Below are 17,927 nucleotides of genomic sequence, written 5' to 3'. Positions count from 1 at the left end.
TGTCTTTGTTCCCAACTGCTCATAGCTGCAGCTGTTGACAGATCCATCTCAACATCTTCATCTCTCAACAGGAAACTCCCAACTAAAATGTTCTGTCAACAGTAAACTCTGTTGATAGTAATTGCTATGATTATGCAAGTGGTATGATGATGATTCTATTTCAGTTGCTAATCAAATGAAGGAAACTAGCTAATTATGCATCAGAATGAAGAACCTACTGTGCATGATGTTTAATTTCTACCAGCACAGCATCTGATGTCAAACCATATTAATGTTCCTACCATGCTAAAGAGATGCAAATAAAAATATATGGTCATGAAATACTCAAATCCTCATTGACTTCCTTGAAAGCATATACAAAACAGCAGTTTACAGAGGACACAAACTTCAATTTTATATGTTCTTATTAGCAGTAGGAGGATAGAACTAAATCAAAACGAAAGAATGTCTAAAATACATGCAGTACTTAAACATAAATTCAGTATAAATATATATATATATCATGCTCACCATTAATGTCAACATAGAAACACATCACCTACTAGTCTGCCTTTGTACATTCTGTCAAACTCCTCTGCATCCCTCTCGCTGGACTCAGTTCAATCAAGTGGAAGCAAATAAACAAACAGTATAAGCCCCTCTATCTTCTCTCTTCCTCTTAAATCAATTTAGCCTTATATGTTGGACACGCTTCTCTTCCAACTTAATTCTGCATCAAATCGAAAGAGAGAGAGAGAGAGTGTGTGTTAAGTGTTGGGCTGATGGCCCATATTCAGCCCATGTGGGCTTTATCAGCCCACAGCTCACACCCCCTCTTAACCTAACCCTAATTAAGATTAGAGGGGTGTGGTGGCTGCGTTTTAGAGGCAGATTAAAGCTATAAAAAGGCAGCAACGAGGCAGATCTTTGTAGCGACGAGATTCCAAACAGAAGAAGGAGAACAAGGCAGAAGAGAAAGAGCAAGAAAGGGAAGAAGACAATGACAACGCAGAGAGACTGTTCACAATCATCTAGCAGTGTTCTCATCTCAGGTTAGATCAAATCTACAGTAGGCTCTTGCTGTGATTACTTGGGAGGTTTTAGATATTGTGGGCAGTAACGTGATCCTTGTATCCCAGTTATTCTCTTGTGGTTGTTGCTTGGGTTTTGGGCAAGAGATTGAGATTTGTATATTCATTATTCTCATAGTGGATTATCTCTAGTTTGCCCCGTGGTTTTTACCCTTCACATTGAAGGGGTTTTCCACGTATATCTTGGTGTTCTGTTTGATTGTGTTTCCATTTTATTCCGCTGCGTATTTTGGTCTTCTAGTATTTGTTTCTATACAAAGGTTATTCCTGTTTATATCCCCATCAACTGGTATCAGAGCGGGGTTTTGGTGATTTAATTTTTGCATTTGAACATGGAGGCCAGTAATATTTCTCGCATGATTAGTTTGAATGGAAATAATTGGATGATATGGAAACCAAGAATGGAAGATCTCTTGTATTGCAAAGATTTGTATGGACCTTTGCAAGGGGATAGTGCAAAACCTACAACTATGATAGATGATGAGTGGAAGAGGTTAGATCGAAAAACAATTGGATTTATTAGACAGTGGCTTGATGATAGTGTATTTCACCATGTTTCTACTGAAATTTCTGCATATTCTCTTTGGAAAAAATTGGAAAGTCTCTATGAAAGAAAAACAGCTGGCAACAAAGCTTTTTTGATCAGAAAACTTGTGAACCTAAAATATAGAGAGGGTGCTTCTATTGCTGAGCATTTGAATGAAATGCAGAGTATTACTAACCAGTTATCCTCTATGAGAATGTCTCTTGATGATGAGTTGTAGGCATTGTTACTTCTCAGTTCATTATCAGAAAGTTGGGAGACACTGGTGGTTTCCCTTAGTAATTCTGCGCCAGATGGTATTGTCACTATGAGTCAAGTAACAAGCAGTTTGTTGAATGAGGAGTTGAGAAGAAAGAGTTCGGCAACATCTCAGAATGATTCACAGGCACTTATCTCAGAGAACAGAGGAAGGTCAAAGTCTAGAAGCAGTTTACGTATGGGTAGGAGCAAGTCAAGATCAAGAAAAGATATTGTTTGCTATAACTGTGGTGAGAAAGGACATTACAAGAACCAATGTAAGCAACCTAAGAAGAACAAGAAAAAGGGAAAAGAAGTGGAGTCTACAGAGTCAAAGGATAATACTACAGCTACAGTGCAGGGTGGTGATTATTTGATTTTGTCTCCTTCTGATGATATTTTTTCTTGTGGGTGTCAGGATCTTGAGTGGGTGATTGACACAGGTGCTTCTTATCATGCTACACCACGGAGGGAGTTTTTTGCTACATACAGGTCTGGAAACTTTGGTGTTGTCAAGATGGGCAACTATGGCACAGCAGACATCATTGGCATGGGTGATATCCATTTAAAGACCAACCTTGGCTGTAAGTTGGTACTTAAGGATGTGAGGCATGTGGTTGACTTGAGGCTAAATTTAATTTCAGTTGGAAGACTAGATGATGAAGAGTATGAAAGCAGATTTCACAGAGGGCAATGGAAGCTCAATAAGGGTTCTCTTGTTATAGCTAATGGAAAGAAATGTCATACTTTGTACAGGTTGCAGGCTAAAGCTTATGGTGAGCAATTAAATGCTACAGAGAAAGACTTCAGTATGGAGTTGTGGCATAGGCGATTGGGACACATGAGCGAGAAGGGGCTGCAAGCTCTTTCCAAGAGAGAGGTATTACTAGATCTCAGAGGTATACATCTGAACCCTTGTATTGATTGTTTGGCTGGTAAACAACATAGAGTTTCATTTGCTAGTGCTGCTTTGTCTAGAAAAATGCATGCCTTAGACCGTGTTTATACAGATGTATGTGGTCCTTTGAGGACAAAAACTCCTGGTGGATCTGTTGATGTTCTTGGTATAAGTGGTGCACTTTATTTTGTCACTTTTATAGATGATTTTTCCAGGAAAGTTTGGGCTTATGCTTTGAAGACCAAAGATCAGGTTATTAATGTCTTCAAAGAGTTTCATGCCAGGGTTGAAAGGGAGACAGAAAGGAAATTGAAATACATAAGATCAGATAATGGTGGTGAGTATATGGGATTGTTTAATGACTATTGCAGGTCGCATGGGATCCAACATGAGATGACAGTTCCTGGTACACCTCAGCATAATGCAATTGCAGAGAGGATGAACCGCACCATCATGGAAAAGATCAGATGTATGCTTTCACAGGCCAAGCTACCCAAAAGGTTTTGGGATGAGGCTTTGAGGACTGCAGTTGATGTGATCAACTTATCACCATGTACAGCCCTAGATGGTGATGTTGCAGAGCATGTATGGTCAGGGAAAGATATTTCCTACAGGCATTTGAGAGTGTTTGGTTGTCGTGCATTTGCACATGTTCCAGATAATGAGAGGTCCAAGCTAGATGGTAAGTCTAAAGAATGTATTTTTCTTGGTTACTCACATGATCAGTTTGGTTACAGGCTTTGGGATCCAGAAAAGCAGAAGGTGTTCAGGAGTAGAGATGTGGTCTTCTTTGAGGATCAAACCTTTGAGGATTTGAAGAAGAAGGCACCAGCCAAGACTTCTGTAGAAGGATTAGCAGATTGTGACCCAGTTATTCCTCCAGTATATCAGGGTGATGGGGGAGATGTGCAGGAAAATAGTGTAGAGCCTGATATTGATTTACCTGCAGGACATGTTGAGCAAGAAGAAGTAGGAGAGCAAGTTCCCGCAGAACCTCAATTGAGAAGATCTTCTAGACAACGTCAACCTTCCAGAAGATACTCTACAGATGAGTATGTGATGCTTACTGATGCAGGTGAACCAGAGAGTTACCAGGAAGCAGTTGAGAGTGAGCAGAAAGAGAAGTGGTTAGTTGCTATGCAGGAAGAGATGGATGCTCTTCAGAAGAACCACACTTATGATTTGGTGCTGCTACCAAATGGAATGAAGGCCTTGAAAAACAAGTGGGTTTTTAGGTTGAAGACTCAAGAATATTGTTCTCAACCAAAGTACAAAGCTAGATTGGTTGTGAAAGGCTTTGGTCAAACGAAAGGTATTGACTTTGAAGAGATATTTTCTCCTGTTGTTAAAATGTCTTCTATTCGTGTTGCTCTTGGTATTGCTACTAGCCAGGACTTGGAGGTTGAGCAGTTAGATGTGAAGACAGCTTTCCTTCATGGTGATTTGGAGGAGGAAATTTATATGGAGCAACCAGAAGGCTTCAAAGTCAAAGGTAAAGATAATTTTGTCTGCAAGTTGAAGAAGAGCTTGTATGGGCTAAAGCAAGCTCCAAGACAGTGGTACAGAAAGTTTGATTCATTTATGACAGAAAATGGATACAAAAGAACGGCTTCAGATCATTGTGTGTACATCAAATGGTTTGGTGAGAATTTTATTATTCTCTTACTTTATGTTGATGACATACTTATTCTTGGAAAAGATATGTCTAAAATTGACAGGTTGAAGAAGGAACTGAGTGAGTCTTTTGCAATGAAGGACATGGGGCCAGCAAAGCAAATACTAGGCATGCAGATTTCTCGTGACAGGAAAAACAAGAAGATTTGGTTGTCACAGGAGAAATACATCGAGAAGGTATTGGAAAGATTTAGTATGAGCAATGCTAAGCCAGTTGGTTCTCCTCTTGCAGGTCACTTCAAGTTGTGCTCAGAACAGAGTCCGTCAAGTGATGAGGAGAAGGAGAAAATGCAAAAGGTTCCTTATGCTTCAGCAGTTGGAAGTTTAATGTATGCAATGGTATGTACGAGGCCGGACATCGCATATGCAGTGGGTGTTACTAGCAGATTTCTTGCAAATCCAGGCAAAGAGCACTGGGCAGCAGTGAAGTGGATTTTTAGATATCTCAGAGGGAGCTCTAAGGTTTGTTTAAGCTTTGGAGGTGGACCACCTGCGTTAACAGGTTACACAGATGCAGATATGGCAAGAGATATAGATACGAGGAAGTCTACTTCAGGTTATGTACTTACTTTTGCAGGGGGAGCTGTGTCATGGCAATCCAGGTTACAAAGGTGTATTGCTCTCTCCACCACAGAAGCAGAATATATTGCTGCTACAGAGGTATGCAAAAAATGTTATGGATGAAAGAATTCTTACAAGAATTGGGGCTGAAACAGGAAAATTATGTGATGCATTGTGACAGCCAGAGTGCCATCCATTTGTGTAAGAACCCAATGTTTCATTCCAAGTCAAAGCATATAGATGTCAGATACCACTGGATTCGAAATGTATTTGAAGAGAAGCAGTTGCAGCTTCAGAAAATTCATACAGATGACAACGGAGCAGACATGTTGACGAAGACCTTAACAAAAGAAAGACAGGAGATATGCCGACAGTTGGTCGGTATGGCTTCACATTGAGGAGTCATGGGACAGCCTCCCTTATGGGCTGAAGGGGGAGGTTGTTGGGCTGATGGCCCATATTCAGCCCATGTGGGCTTTATCAGCCCACAGCTCACACCCCCTCTTAACCTAACCCTAATTAAGATTAGAGGGGTGTGGTGGCTGCGTTTTAGAGGCAGATTAAAGCTATAAAAAGGCAGCAACGAGGCAGATCTTTGTAGCGACGAGATTCCAAACAGAAGAAGGAGAACAAGGCAGAAGAGAAAGAGCAAGAAAGGGAAGAAGACAATGACAACGCAGAGAGACTGTTCACAATCATCTAGCAGTGTTCTCATCTCAGGTTAGATCAAATCTACAGTAGGCTCTTGCTGTGATTACTTGGGAGGTTTTAGATATTGTGGGCAGTAACGTGATCCTTGTATCCCAGTTATTCTCTTGTGGTTGTTGCTTGGGTTTTGGGCAAGAGATTGAGATTTGTATATTCATTATTCTCATAGTGGATTATCTCTAGTTTGCCCCGTGGTTTTTACCCTTCACATTGAAGGGGTTTTCCACGTATATCTTGGTGTTCTGTTTGATTGTGTTTCCATTTTATTCCGCTGCGTATTTTGGTCTTCTAGTATTTGTTCCTATACAAAGGTTATTCCTGTTTATATCCCCATCATTACGATCTAGTTCCACTTTGGATCTTCTTTGCATGCACTCGAGAGTTGCTGAAGATATGGGTTGTACAAGCGAGGCTTCTTTGGTGGTGGCAGAGAGCATGCATGAACGCGGTGGAAGCGCTCGAGGATGAACTACGTCCTCAGGTGTCTGCAGCAGCGTGGGAAGAACCACCGCCGAGGGGTCATCGTCTCAGCTCAGGCCAAGCAGTCAGAGGAGACACTACGAACAGTCATGTACTAAATGTAGCTGCTGGGGTCCCAATTAGAGCATCTTTTTCTCTTCATCTGATGCCTCCTTTGCAAAATCATTCTCATTTCTTTCTGAATTCTTGGAGGATGTTGATGCTGCCTTTTCATGGCATTCATGGATGAGCATCTCCGAGATGTTTTCTCTCTTTAACTCACCAAAATGTGTGCCATTTCTCATCTCGTCTCTATATGGTTGATGGAACCGATAACTAAGATCAGCAAAGCCAACATTTATCGGGTCCTCCGCTCTATAGGATGATGGCCGCTCTGTGGTTTAAGCCACCGTGTTTCTCGGACATTTGCTCGAACAGATTTGCAACGTCAACAGCTACCCTTTGAGCGAGTCCTTGTGGTCTCCCCACCTTTTGCTCCCTCCCCTGCGACGCGGGCCTTCCTTATATAAAACACAGCTTCTGCCCCTCTTCACAAGGAGAAACAGGTGGTAGCTAAAAGACATGGCGGCCATCGGATCCTTTCTCCTCCCTCTCTGTCTCGTCCTCGCCATCGCATCCTTCACCGGAAGCACCACCGCGTCGGTAATCCAGGAGGCATGCGGCCGCACGTCGTTCCCCGATCTGTGCGTCGAGTCCCTGTCCCAGAAGCCGGAGAGCCAAAGCACCGATGAGCATGGCCTGGCCGAGCTCGCCATCAGGGTGGCGGCGGAGTCGGCCACGGCCGCTTCCACTTACGTCTCCAAGGGTCTGGAGGGGGCCGTCAACGATTCGTCGTGGCACCAGTGCCTCGACGACTGCTCCGAGTCCTACGTGGACGCGGTGGAGCAGCTGGACGACTCCACGGGAGCGATGGAAGATAAAGGATACGCCAACGTCAACAAGTGGGTGAGCGCGGCTATCGCCGACGCACAGACGTGCTCGGAAGCGTGTCGGGACGTGGCTTTGCCGGATAAGGCTACCCTCACCGAGATGAATACGGAGTTTACGAATCTGTGCAATGTTGTACTGGGGCTTATCGAACCTCTGTCCAAGTGATCATCACACGATCACTCTAACACTCGTCTTATCCTCATAAAATAATTCCATTTTATTGATTTGTTATCATGCTTTACATAAATTACTTTTGCTTCGCTTAAATAGCTTTGAAGACGTTTCACTTGGCTCTTCGTAGTGTATTATATATATATATATATATATATATATATATATATATATATATATATATATATATATATATATATATATATATATATATATATATATATATATATATATATATAATATGTATGTATTCTTATAAATATCCCTATATTTTTTAAATTAAATTATTATAAATAGCTTGAGTATATGTAATTTATATTGAGTATGGAAGACCGCTAGTCGAAAGAATCACAAACATAACAGAATCTTCATCGATTGAGAGTTTTTTAAGAGTCCCTTCTCTTTTATCTACAAAAGTACTTTAATTCTAGTCATATTCGAGGGGTTTGTTTAGACCTCGGGCAATACAACTTGGGTTGTTCGCTTCTTCTTCGTCGCGGTGACCTCGGGGTTAGGGCGAATTGTAGTTGCTCTTATCTTGGCTTTTTGCATATCTCCTCGCATTTACTTGAGATCATTCCCTCAATGGCAATATATTGATCGATCCTTTGGAATACCTCGAGTATCGTCGCTGGTGACCTTTCTATTAATGACCAGAAAAGACGAGAAGACTTTGAGTCCCATCAAGAAGACTTATATTACGAGTGACGATGAGCATCTTCAATGCTTTGAATTTCACAAGTGAATCGAGCAAGAAAGTCTGAGGGCGTTTCCTCCTCCCCTTGCCTAAATATGAGAAACATTATCACAAATGACCTCGAGTGCACAACCTCAAGGAAGTGAAGTTAGAACTCCCTTGTGAGCTAAACAAAAGAACTGATAGAGAGCGACTTCATATGGGGGTATCATTCTTGTGTCCGGCCTCTTAACAAGGTCAAGAAAGTATGTCACATTATGATATATGAAGTGTCATATAATGATATTTGAGCACGAAAAGCAACGATGTGCTCCACCGGGTCGATACTATCGTCAAAGTCCTCCAATGATGGGAGGCAAAAGTTGGGCAGGATCGACTTCTCTTGAATGTCTTAGGTGAATGGCGACTGACTTAAGGTGGGGTTGGTCGGTCCTTCTCCTATAGATTATTGGAATTTTCATCACATTTCTTCCAAATGTCAATCTATTTATCATAGTTGGATCCTCAAAAAATCATCCATCAAATCTATTAACTAGGTCTCGAATTTAAGTGAAGTAAAATAGTGGTGCGATAGTCCATTGAACTCCACAGTTGAGGAGTGGGGTGCTCCGTCGGTTGACGATTCGACGGGCCTTGGGTGCTCTTGAGATGTTGGTATTACATTGGGTGGGGGGACTTGACGGGCACCAGTGCCGGTGGCAGTTGAGTTGAGATAGTGGTGTCAACAGTTGGGCTAGACAGGGCAAGAGTGAAGCGACAACTTACATCTTGCCCATTAGCATCTACACCTGTTGGGTGAGGTTCAAGACACCTCAGCAGGGATGACCAAGTGACTCGGGGTTGCCCTCGGGATAAAAGACTCAGGTCATTGAATATATGCTAATATTGCATTAGCGTTTATACCGAAGTGAATGCATCCACTTACAGAAAAGGATAGTTGTTGCCCCTCTTGAGTAAAAATATTGTGAGTCGAGGGCAATGCCTCCTCACTCAAGCACGCATTAGGAACATTGATAGGTGGACATTCCTATAACATCAGACCACCCTTCTAGTGCCAAAATGATAAGAAAAAATATTATTAACATCTTGGTCAGTCTGACATAGGCCAGACTCATATGCACAAAGTTGTCAAAGATGCCTCCAAAGTGAAAACGTCGAGCTCCTGAGGTGTCACCTGCATAATGATCAAGGTTGAGAAAGGATTCCCGACCTAACCCATCTAACACTTAAGTTAGTAACCTCAAGTCTTCGAATACAAACGCAAGTGGTCAAAAAAGATCAGACCTTAAGGATGTGTTTTTATACCTAATCATATGGGGCAGAGTATTTAATGAAATATTTTATAGAGACAAAATATTTCATAAAATATTCTTTAAACTTTTGTTTATGCGGGTGGAAACATTTATGTGTCTAAACTTAGGACATGAGATGCATTTAAAGATTTGATAAAAAGGTCAGAGTTTGTGTACCATTTGTTTAATATTATTTTAAGAAATACAAGAATTTTCAATCCAATTTGATCATAATAAAATGATATTTACCTTTAGAGTTATCAAGTGAGTAGAGAACTTATTATCGTAAATACTTTTACCCTTAATGAACACAGATTGTTCAACAGAAATGAGATTATAAATGTGAGCCTTGATACAGTTTATAAGGATATTAGCCACGATCCTATAATTATTATTATAAAGTGATATGGGTCGAAAATGATTTATCAATTTGGGCCAAAACTCTTTTCCTATCTAAGAATTTAAGATATTTCAAAATTTTATTATTAGAGAAAGACACAATTAAGGTTCTTCCATCATTAACATTGATACGAGAAAAGGGAATGAACATCAATCAAAGTCCTTTTAAAAATTATAGAATTAATTCAAGATATGATGTTGACCCATAATAATCAACTTGTGGTAGTATGATAAAATTATTCAGTCCATAGGTCCTTCCTTATATATATATATATAAAAAAATTATGGATTATTTCTTTCGACTTCATTATTAAAGCTTTTAATTCCATTTTTTTCTTTAAATAAAAAAAAATACTTCACACAAGCCTCGAATCAAATCAAATCAAATCAAATCAAATGGTTTGTCAAATGAGCACCCAAGAAATCATTTGTGATGGCAAACCAAAACAAAGAATTATGATAGGTCGAGGGAACAAGGAAGCATATTAATCGGCAAGCAAATACACTGCTAGTTGGGCCCCCAGAGGATCAACTGCATCGCCATCTCCGCCCTCTCCTTCTCCCTCACAGCCACCGTGCCCTTCCTCTTCCTCTCCCCGCCAAACGAGGCGGCTCCCGCATTACCCGGCGCGCCGTCGGGGGACCGCTGTGCCTCTCTCGCCTCGTCCTGCAGCTTCCCGGCGCTCTTCTTCTGCACCGACCGGAAGGTAGCCTCCCACCTGCAGTCCCGCGCCTTGCACATGCTTCTTCCTTTTTGTTGATGACCGCCCCGCTGTTGCGGCAGACTCGAGCTTAAATGCTCGGCAAGAGCTGCCACAACGTGCTTATTCTACTGTATCAGCCGCTATTTGAATTAATCCACCGGCAGCAACCCACTTGCTCCTTTTATTACTCCCTGTTTACGAACAAAAATTATGCTTTGCCTTGTGTACTTTTGAAGGCAACTCGTTCTGGCGTCGCCCATGGCTTACACACCTTCCTGTGGACATCCGAGTCCACAATGAGAGAGAGAGAGAGAGAGAAGAGTTTCGCCTCGTTCAAGGTCTGTTTGTGTCGGTTTATTATGCAAGTCAACGATAGGAGACGCAATGACTCATCGTCACATGGATGTGAGGTTGCATTACCTGTTTCTCCACCGATCTGAGGTGTGCATGGACGCTTGCTACGATTTAAAATGACCGAATTGAGCTATCGTAAAGGTAGGCTCTGTCATCAATCCGAATCTTCGTGTTAATAAGAAAATATACGATTATTGTCAAGCATACTTTGATCTCATGAATATTTTCTCAACACGGTTAGCCGAACCATTGCGTCGGTTGGCTTCAGCTGGTCGTGTGGTGGGTCGGCCGAGGGTCGCTTGTCATTCCGTCGAACATTGACAGGTGAGCTTGACTTTGAGGACGCCGCGTGACCGAGGCAATCGAGTTCGTGCCGAGCACGCTGTCTGCGGTGGTTTACCGCCTTCACTCGCATATTGGTTTCAGTCCACCGTGATCCAAACCCACCATTTTTGCTGCTGGTTTCGGTCCATGGCTACTTCAGGTGCCCGCACAAGTTTCATGGTTTTGCACTACCTAGCAAGCCGAGCAAAACCTTTTTCTCGTGTTCCATCGCTGGGAATCAAAACCCAGCTGCAACTCATCCACAGTTTTGTATCCCTGTCGGTAAAAGCCAGCTGCCAGCTGCGCTTTATATGGACTCGCGGCTCTTCTCCCTCCTTGTCGTCGATCACCCACCCAAAGCTCCAAGATCACACAAAAGCCCTTTTCACTGCCATCTCCTCGGAGATCCAGAGCAGCTCAGCAGTAACAAGCAAGCATGGCTTCGGCGAGCAAGACTTCGTTGATGGTCGCAGCGTGCGTGGCGGCGGTGGAGGCGCTCAAGGACCAGGCAGGGTTGTGCCGGTGGAACTACGCGCTGAGGTCCCTCCACCACCGTGCCAAGCACAGCATTGCGCCGTTGTCTCAGACCAACAGGATGTCTTCCTCCATCGATAGGTGGAGGAAAGGAGGGGAGGGAGCGGTGGAGAGAGCCAAGCGCACCGAGGAGTCCATGGCCAAGATCATGTACCTGGACTGCTGGGGACCCAAATAAGACGCAATTACTTGTTGTTGAGGTTTCTATCATCTCTATTACGATGAACAGATTTTGCAGTGAATGGTGAAATTTTTATGGAGTTTGTGCATGTTCATGAAATGGAATTATGATATATTTTTTTATTTATTATTTTTATCTCTCATTTAATTCTATCAACCATTGTTTATTCATATATATATTTATATATATACATATATATATATATATTAATACCACCGTATAAACGTATATTTTACTCGTATACAAACGCATATTATACATACAGGACAGAAGAACCTTACCCAGGTACGTGCATTGGCACACGCCGCCAATCTACTTCGCAGGGTCGCGTTCAGTCAAGTGGAAGCCAATAAACAAACGGCATTAGCCCCTGGTATCGGGGAAATGGCAACGGAAAGCACAAAACCAGCAGCAGCGCACTCCTCTTCTCTCTGTCCCCCAATGATCTTATCCTCTTCAACCATTGTGGCCTTATATATTGCACGCGATTCCCTTCCCACTGCTGCATCAAATCGAGAGTGGGGAACTAGGAGCTACTTCCTCTTTGCACTCACACTCGGGAGGTATTGAAGAGATGGGTTGTGCAAGCACGGCTTGTTTGGTGGTGGCAGCGAGCATGAGCGCGGTGGCGGCGCTCAAGGATCAGGCGGGGCTGTGCCGGTGGAACTACGTCCTCAAACCCCTGCAGCAGCGGACGAAGAGCAGCATGGGGTCGTTGTCTCAGGCCAAGAGGACATCTTCCTCCGTCGACAGGAGGAGGAGAGGGTGGCAGGCGGCGGCGGCGGAGCGGGGAAAGCAGTCGGAGGAGGCGCTGAGAACAGTCATGTACTTGAGCTGTTGGGGTCCCAATTAGAGGATCCTTTTGCTTCAGCTTACTTCTCCTCTGTAAATTATCCGGCTTCGATGATGTATATTCATCAACCATTTCTTCTGAATTCTTGGAGCGTGCATGATGGATGATGCGTTTTCATGGCTTGGATCAAGCAGGGTTGCCTGTCGAAAGTATGAGAATTGTGAAGAGTTGGTGACACTTATTTAATTAAGTTTATGCGTTTCAATATATTGGTTTATATTGACGAAGGAACAAGATTTTGAAAGGGAAAGATGTAACAAAGATAATATGACATGATACTTTTGAGTTTCAGAATTATAACATTAAAACATTAAAGATATAAAGTTTGGATCTTGGTGTTAATTTATATAAAGTATAAGGATGTAGTCATGAATAACATAAACAATCAAATATTTTGAGTTTTTAAAAATTTATAATTTTATAAAATAATTTTTTAAATAACTAATATTGTAGGATTAAATGTGAGTATACGGTTAATGAGGTAGACTATAGTTTGAAAGATTATTGATCAAAAGATTAGCTTTATAGATGCTTAGTGTATGAGGGTGAGACATGTTTCAGTTATGTGTCAATGCTTTCATTGAGCAAAGCCAACTAGTTGAGAGGTAAGTCATCATAGCTTAGTATTCACCTCTTTCATTAAAGTAAATTATTTTAATGATAGCTTGAAAGAAATTCTCGATCACTTTTTTTAAAATGAGTAAAAACTATGATAACTTCATATGTTTGAGGGAATATAGTAATATATATTTAGTAAAGTAATTTATAAAAATAATATAAAATCTAAAATTATTAAAGGAATTGGTTAGGATAAGGTCTTAGACATTAGTATAAATAATTTCAAGTTGTTTGGAGCATAATATAGAAGACATTCCAAAAGATAGTATGTGATTTTTATTACTAAGGCAAGCATATTACAATTCTACTTGATTTAGAAATAGAAAGAGAGTAATAAGAAATTAGTTATCATTGAATAATATATGATGGATGATGAAAGCGATGATGTCACATATCGATTGGAGTAGTAATTGAAACAAAAATGATTGGTTGGGTGATTTATGAAGTTAACGATCACTCACCGTTGTTATTTTATTCTAGTCTCGAACCAAGGATGCCCTTGTGCTCATATCCTTTACAAGAAATAAGTAAAAAAAAACTTAATAAATATATTATTTTATTTATAAAATTAAAAAAATAAGATTCCTTTTAATATGATGTATACATAAAACATCATTGAGTATAAAAGTGTTTGTGTAGATTAAGTATCGTGAGATCAATGTGAGTAATAGAGATTTTATTACTATCACCAATGATAATATAGTTAATAATTCAATTACTTGGATGAGCAGTCAAAGTAGTCATGATGTTTCTTAAGGCCAATTAGGTGTAGTAGTGGACTTGGGTCCAGATCGACAAATTTTTATTGTGTGCCCAATTTTATCATAGAGCTAGTAGATGATTTTTTGTTGATTATTATTGTTGGAATGCCAGAATTATTGATAATTGCAGTTGAAGTTATTTTTTAAGTTGTTTGGATTGAAGTTGCCACTATAGTTATTGCTTTAATGGTATAATGGAGGATGATGACTTTGTGTATTACTCATATGTCCGGGAGGTATCTTGTTTGGTCCTTTATTGAAGTTCTTGTTGCTTTGATTGCTTTTTCTTCTAGATTTTTAATTGAATTGAGTTGTGATAGTTGGTCTCATCTCTGTTCTTGTTTCAAATATATTTTATGATCAATCAACTTGTTATATAATTTTTCAAATATATTTTCTGACTAATCAACTTGAGATCATGTCCTTAACGGATACATAGTGATTGGCCCTTTGCAGCATTTCGAACATGGTTGTGAGCATTTTTTCCACTAGTGACTAGAAGAAGCATGTACGCCTCGGACCCATCATGAAAGTCTAGGTTACCAACGAGGGATGGGCATATGGGATCCCTCGAATCTCATCGATAAATTGATCGACAAAGTAGGAGAGAAGCTCATCTTCCCTCCATCTCAACCCGAGCAACATGGCTACAGATGGCTTTGGGGGTACATTAGCGAGAAAATGGTGCTCGAATTCTTTTGCAAGCTATAGGAAGGAGGTGATCGAGAGGGGTTTCAAGCGACTATACTACTCTCGAGCTGGCCCACTTAGGGTCGTGAGAAATGCCCAGCACATTAAGGTGTCTGATGTGTCGAATAACGACATCTGAGCCCTAAAAGCTATAGTATGCTCCATTGGGTCAGAGCTACTATTGAAGGCCTCTAGCAATGAGGGGCAGAAGTTAGCCAAAATGGGCTCCTCTTGAATGCTTTGAGCGAATGGGGAGGCATTTGAGGTGTCGTATTCGTCCTTTAAATGCAGAAATTCTTTTTGTACATCGTTTAGATGCTGGTTCAAGGCCCGAAGTTATACTTTGAGTAAATTCTCTATCGAGTTAATGAACTGTGACCCCGATCTGGGCATGGACACCTTGCGATATGATGGGGCACTGAGCTCTATTATCGGGGGTATTCACGCTTCGAGAGCCACCTCAGCTTGGTGAGGGCATTTCGGGGGCACTTGTTGGGAGCTGGCTAGGGATACTCCTTGAGGCAAGTGGGCGAGTAGGGATTGGATTGCTGGCCGTAGTGTTGAGATTGCCTACTGCGTTAGTTGGGGTAGGAGAGGGGCAATCACCTACATCACACCAACAAGTACCTGCACTTGATGGGTGAGTCTTAGGAAGGCATCAAATGGGTTGAGTAGGTGTCCCGCACTCAGTCCCAAAATGTCAATGACATCCTGGTGTTTGTGCCAAGGTGAAGGTGTCCACCTGAGGGAAGGAGATAAGTTGTCCTTCCCATCTGAAGGCATCAAGTACCAGTGGCAGCGCTTCTTTACTAGAGCATTCTAACACGAACGATCGTCGCACACCCACACAACTTCATTCAACGAACCATTCGTCACTTTTGCATATATGTATAAATGCTTGGCAGCATATTTTGCCTTGGTTTTATGTGTTTTTTCTTGTAAAAATATATATTCGAATAGGTTCAGTGCTATAGTGCAACCACTCGTTGTGTCAGGCAAAACTGTCCCAAAATGACTTTATTTTCATGTGCCATGGTTGTTTTCTATAGCCCGTTACTACACCTAAAATATTAGCCATCTCAGCACCCTAGAATCTCCCGAGTGGCACCAAGGAAAATGGAGCTTCGGGGTAGTGTCGGGCATTGAAAAATCTTCATAAGTTTGTATGTTAACTTGATGGGGACTTGCCTTCGCACCCAACACCCGGTGAGCAGTTGTTTATAAACTTGTAACTATTCCTTTAACCTTTTAAATCCTTGTTTTTCTTGTTCCTCTCTTTTCTCTCATGCACATAAGGTGCTCATTGAATCGCTTATAAAGCTTCCCTTTTTATGAGACGTGGGGACTTGTTCGTCACTCGTTTTTGAACTAATTAACTTTCTTTTTTACAGGTCTTTCAAGGCTTGAGTGAGGTTACAAATTGATTGACCTTTTGTGGACGCATATTGCATGGGCACGTTACGACTTAGGCAATCTCAGCTAAGTTCGAGAAATTAGCGTAAGGGTGTTATACGACTTAGGAAACTCAAGCTAAGTCTGTGACTTTGCCACAATGGTGCCTCATGGCTTAGGCAATTTCAGTTAAGTCCATGATAGTTCATCGGGAGAAGTTGTGGACGAACATTCTTGCAACATTCGGGCCCTCCTTCCAGTGCTAAAATGTTGTTACCTTAGTACTATTGACCGGAGAGTTAACACAACCTAGTTCGATCCCGAAGGTGTAGACCCATCCTTGGGGTCCGTGCCTACACGGATGAGGCGACTCAAACGAGTAGCCGAGGTGGCAAGTGGACTTCTAAAGCATTGCTGGCTTATGGTAGTTGACTCACGATCGTTCCAAGGTGCAACTTGTCTATTGGGAGAAGTTTTAGGTCATCCCGAGGGGTGCCTTGGCCTTGTCTAAAGGTGCTTAGCATCACTCCGAGGTACTCCTTAGATATGCATGAGCCCTGCACAAGCGATCGACATTGGGGGATGTCCCGACCCGATCCCTCCGACACCGAAGTTAGTAGAGTATGTAAAGGGGGTTTAGTAGATCTTAGAAGAGCTGAGATAGAGTCTGCCTACCCCCGTTTGACTTGGGGGCTTAGGTTTTATACCTGAGTGATTGATGGTGTAAAATCAATGTTGGGTTAGGGTGTCCTTTACCCTGCTAAGGGATCATCGATTGTGGTAGTTGACGAGTGCATCCTCTAAATGACGTCAGGGTAGGACACCTGTGATTATATATTTTGTTAGGACTTTTGGCTTGTTCGAGATAGGCGGAGGATGGCTTCTTGTGTCGTGATATCATTTGGCTTTAATGCATGCATGTAGACCTTCTCTTAGCTATGGTTGAGGTGACTTCTTTAATCAAGATGATGGGATGAGTTTTGACCGGATTATTATTTATCCTATCAAAACCAATATTTTCCTCATATGCAAACGCATATTATGCATACAGGTCAGAAGAACCTCACCCAGGTACGTGCGTTCGCACACGCCGCCAATCTACTTCGCTGGGTCCAGTTCAGCAAGTGGAGGCCAATAAGCAAATGGCATAGAGCCCCTGGTTTGGGGGAAAAGGGATCGGAAAGCACAAACCCAGCAGCGGCACTCTTCTCTTCCCTCTGTCCCCCATCTATCTTATCCTCTAATCGTCTTCAACTATTGTGGCCTTATATATTGCACACAATTCCCTTCCCACTGCTGCATCAGATCGAGAGAAGAGAACTACAAGCTACTTCCTCTTTGCACTCGGGAGGCATTGAAGAGATGGGTTGTACAAGCAGGGCTTGTGTGGTGGTGGCAGCGAGCATGAGCGCGGTGGAGGCGCTCAAGGATCAGGCGGGGCTGTGCCGGTGGAACTACGTCGTCAGATCCCTACAGCAGCGGGCGAAGAGCAGCATGGGGTCGTTGTCTCAGGCCAAGAGGACATCTTCCTCCGTCGACAGGAGTAGGAGAGGGTGGCAGGCGGCGGCGGAGAAGGGGAAGCAGTCGGAGGAGGCGCTGAGAACAGTCATGTACTTGAGCTGTTGGGGTCCCAATTAGAGGATCCTTTTGCTTCAGCTTACTTCTCCACTGTAAATTATCCAGCTTTGATGATGTATATTCATCAACCATTTCTTCTGAATTCTTGGAGCGTGCATGATGGATGATGCGTTTTCATGGCGTGGATAAGCATGTTAGAAATGTTTTCCTTGTGTCCATCGATCTGAATTCTTCGCCAAAGTGTTCTCTTTCTCGGTGAGACAGTAAACTTCCTACA

The 17,927-nt window shown here is 42.1% G+C and overlaps 2 protein-coding genes across 2 annotated transcripts; both read left to right on the top strand.

The window, feature by feature from the left end:
• Positions 1-6,733: 6,733 nt before the first annotated feature.
• LOC135649138 (pectinesterase inhibitor 7-like) lies at positions 6,734-7,267 on the top strand. Its single transcript, XM_065167248.1, has one exon. It carries the CDS (start codon positions 6,734-6,736, stop codon positions 7,265-7,267), a length of 534 nt encoding a protein of 177 aa, XP_065023320.1.
• A 9,958-nt stretch (positions 7,268-17,225) lies between these two features.
• Positions 17,226-17,792, top strand: LOC135649665 (uncharacterized). The gene has a single exon (XM_065168290.1). It carries the CDS (start codon positions 17,435-17,437, stop codon positions 17,708-17,710), a length of 276 nt encoding a protein of 91 aa, XP_065024362.1. The 5' UTR covers positions 17,226-17,434; the 3' UTR covers positions 17,711-17,792.
• Positions 17,793-17,927: the final 135 nt, after the last annotated feature.

This window comes from Musa acuminata, chromosome BXJ3-9 (genome assembly GCF_036884655.1).
Source record: "Musa acuminata AAA Group cultivar baxijiao chromosome BXJ3-9, Cavendish_Baxijiao_AAA, whole genome shotgun sequence".
Taxonomy (NCBI): domain Eukaryota; kingdom Viridiplantae; phylum Streptophyta; class Magnoliopsida; order Zingiberales; family Musaceae; genus Musa; species Musa acuminata.
This window is presented reverse-complemented; position numbering and strand designations above follow the sequence as displayed.

Bases quoted from the DNA above. Each gene is read 5' to 3' on its own strand.
- LOC135649138 (XM_065167248.1), top strand. From the start codon at position 6,734: ATGGCGGCCATCGGATCCTTTCTCCTCCCTCTCTGTCTCGTCCTCGCC.
- LOC135649665 (XM_065168290.1), top strand. From the start codon at position 17,435: ATGGGTTGTACAAGCAGGGCTTGTGTGGTGGTGGCAGCGAGCATGAGC.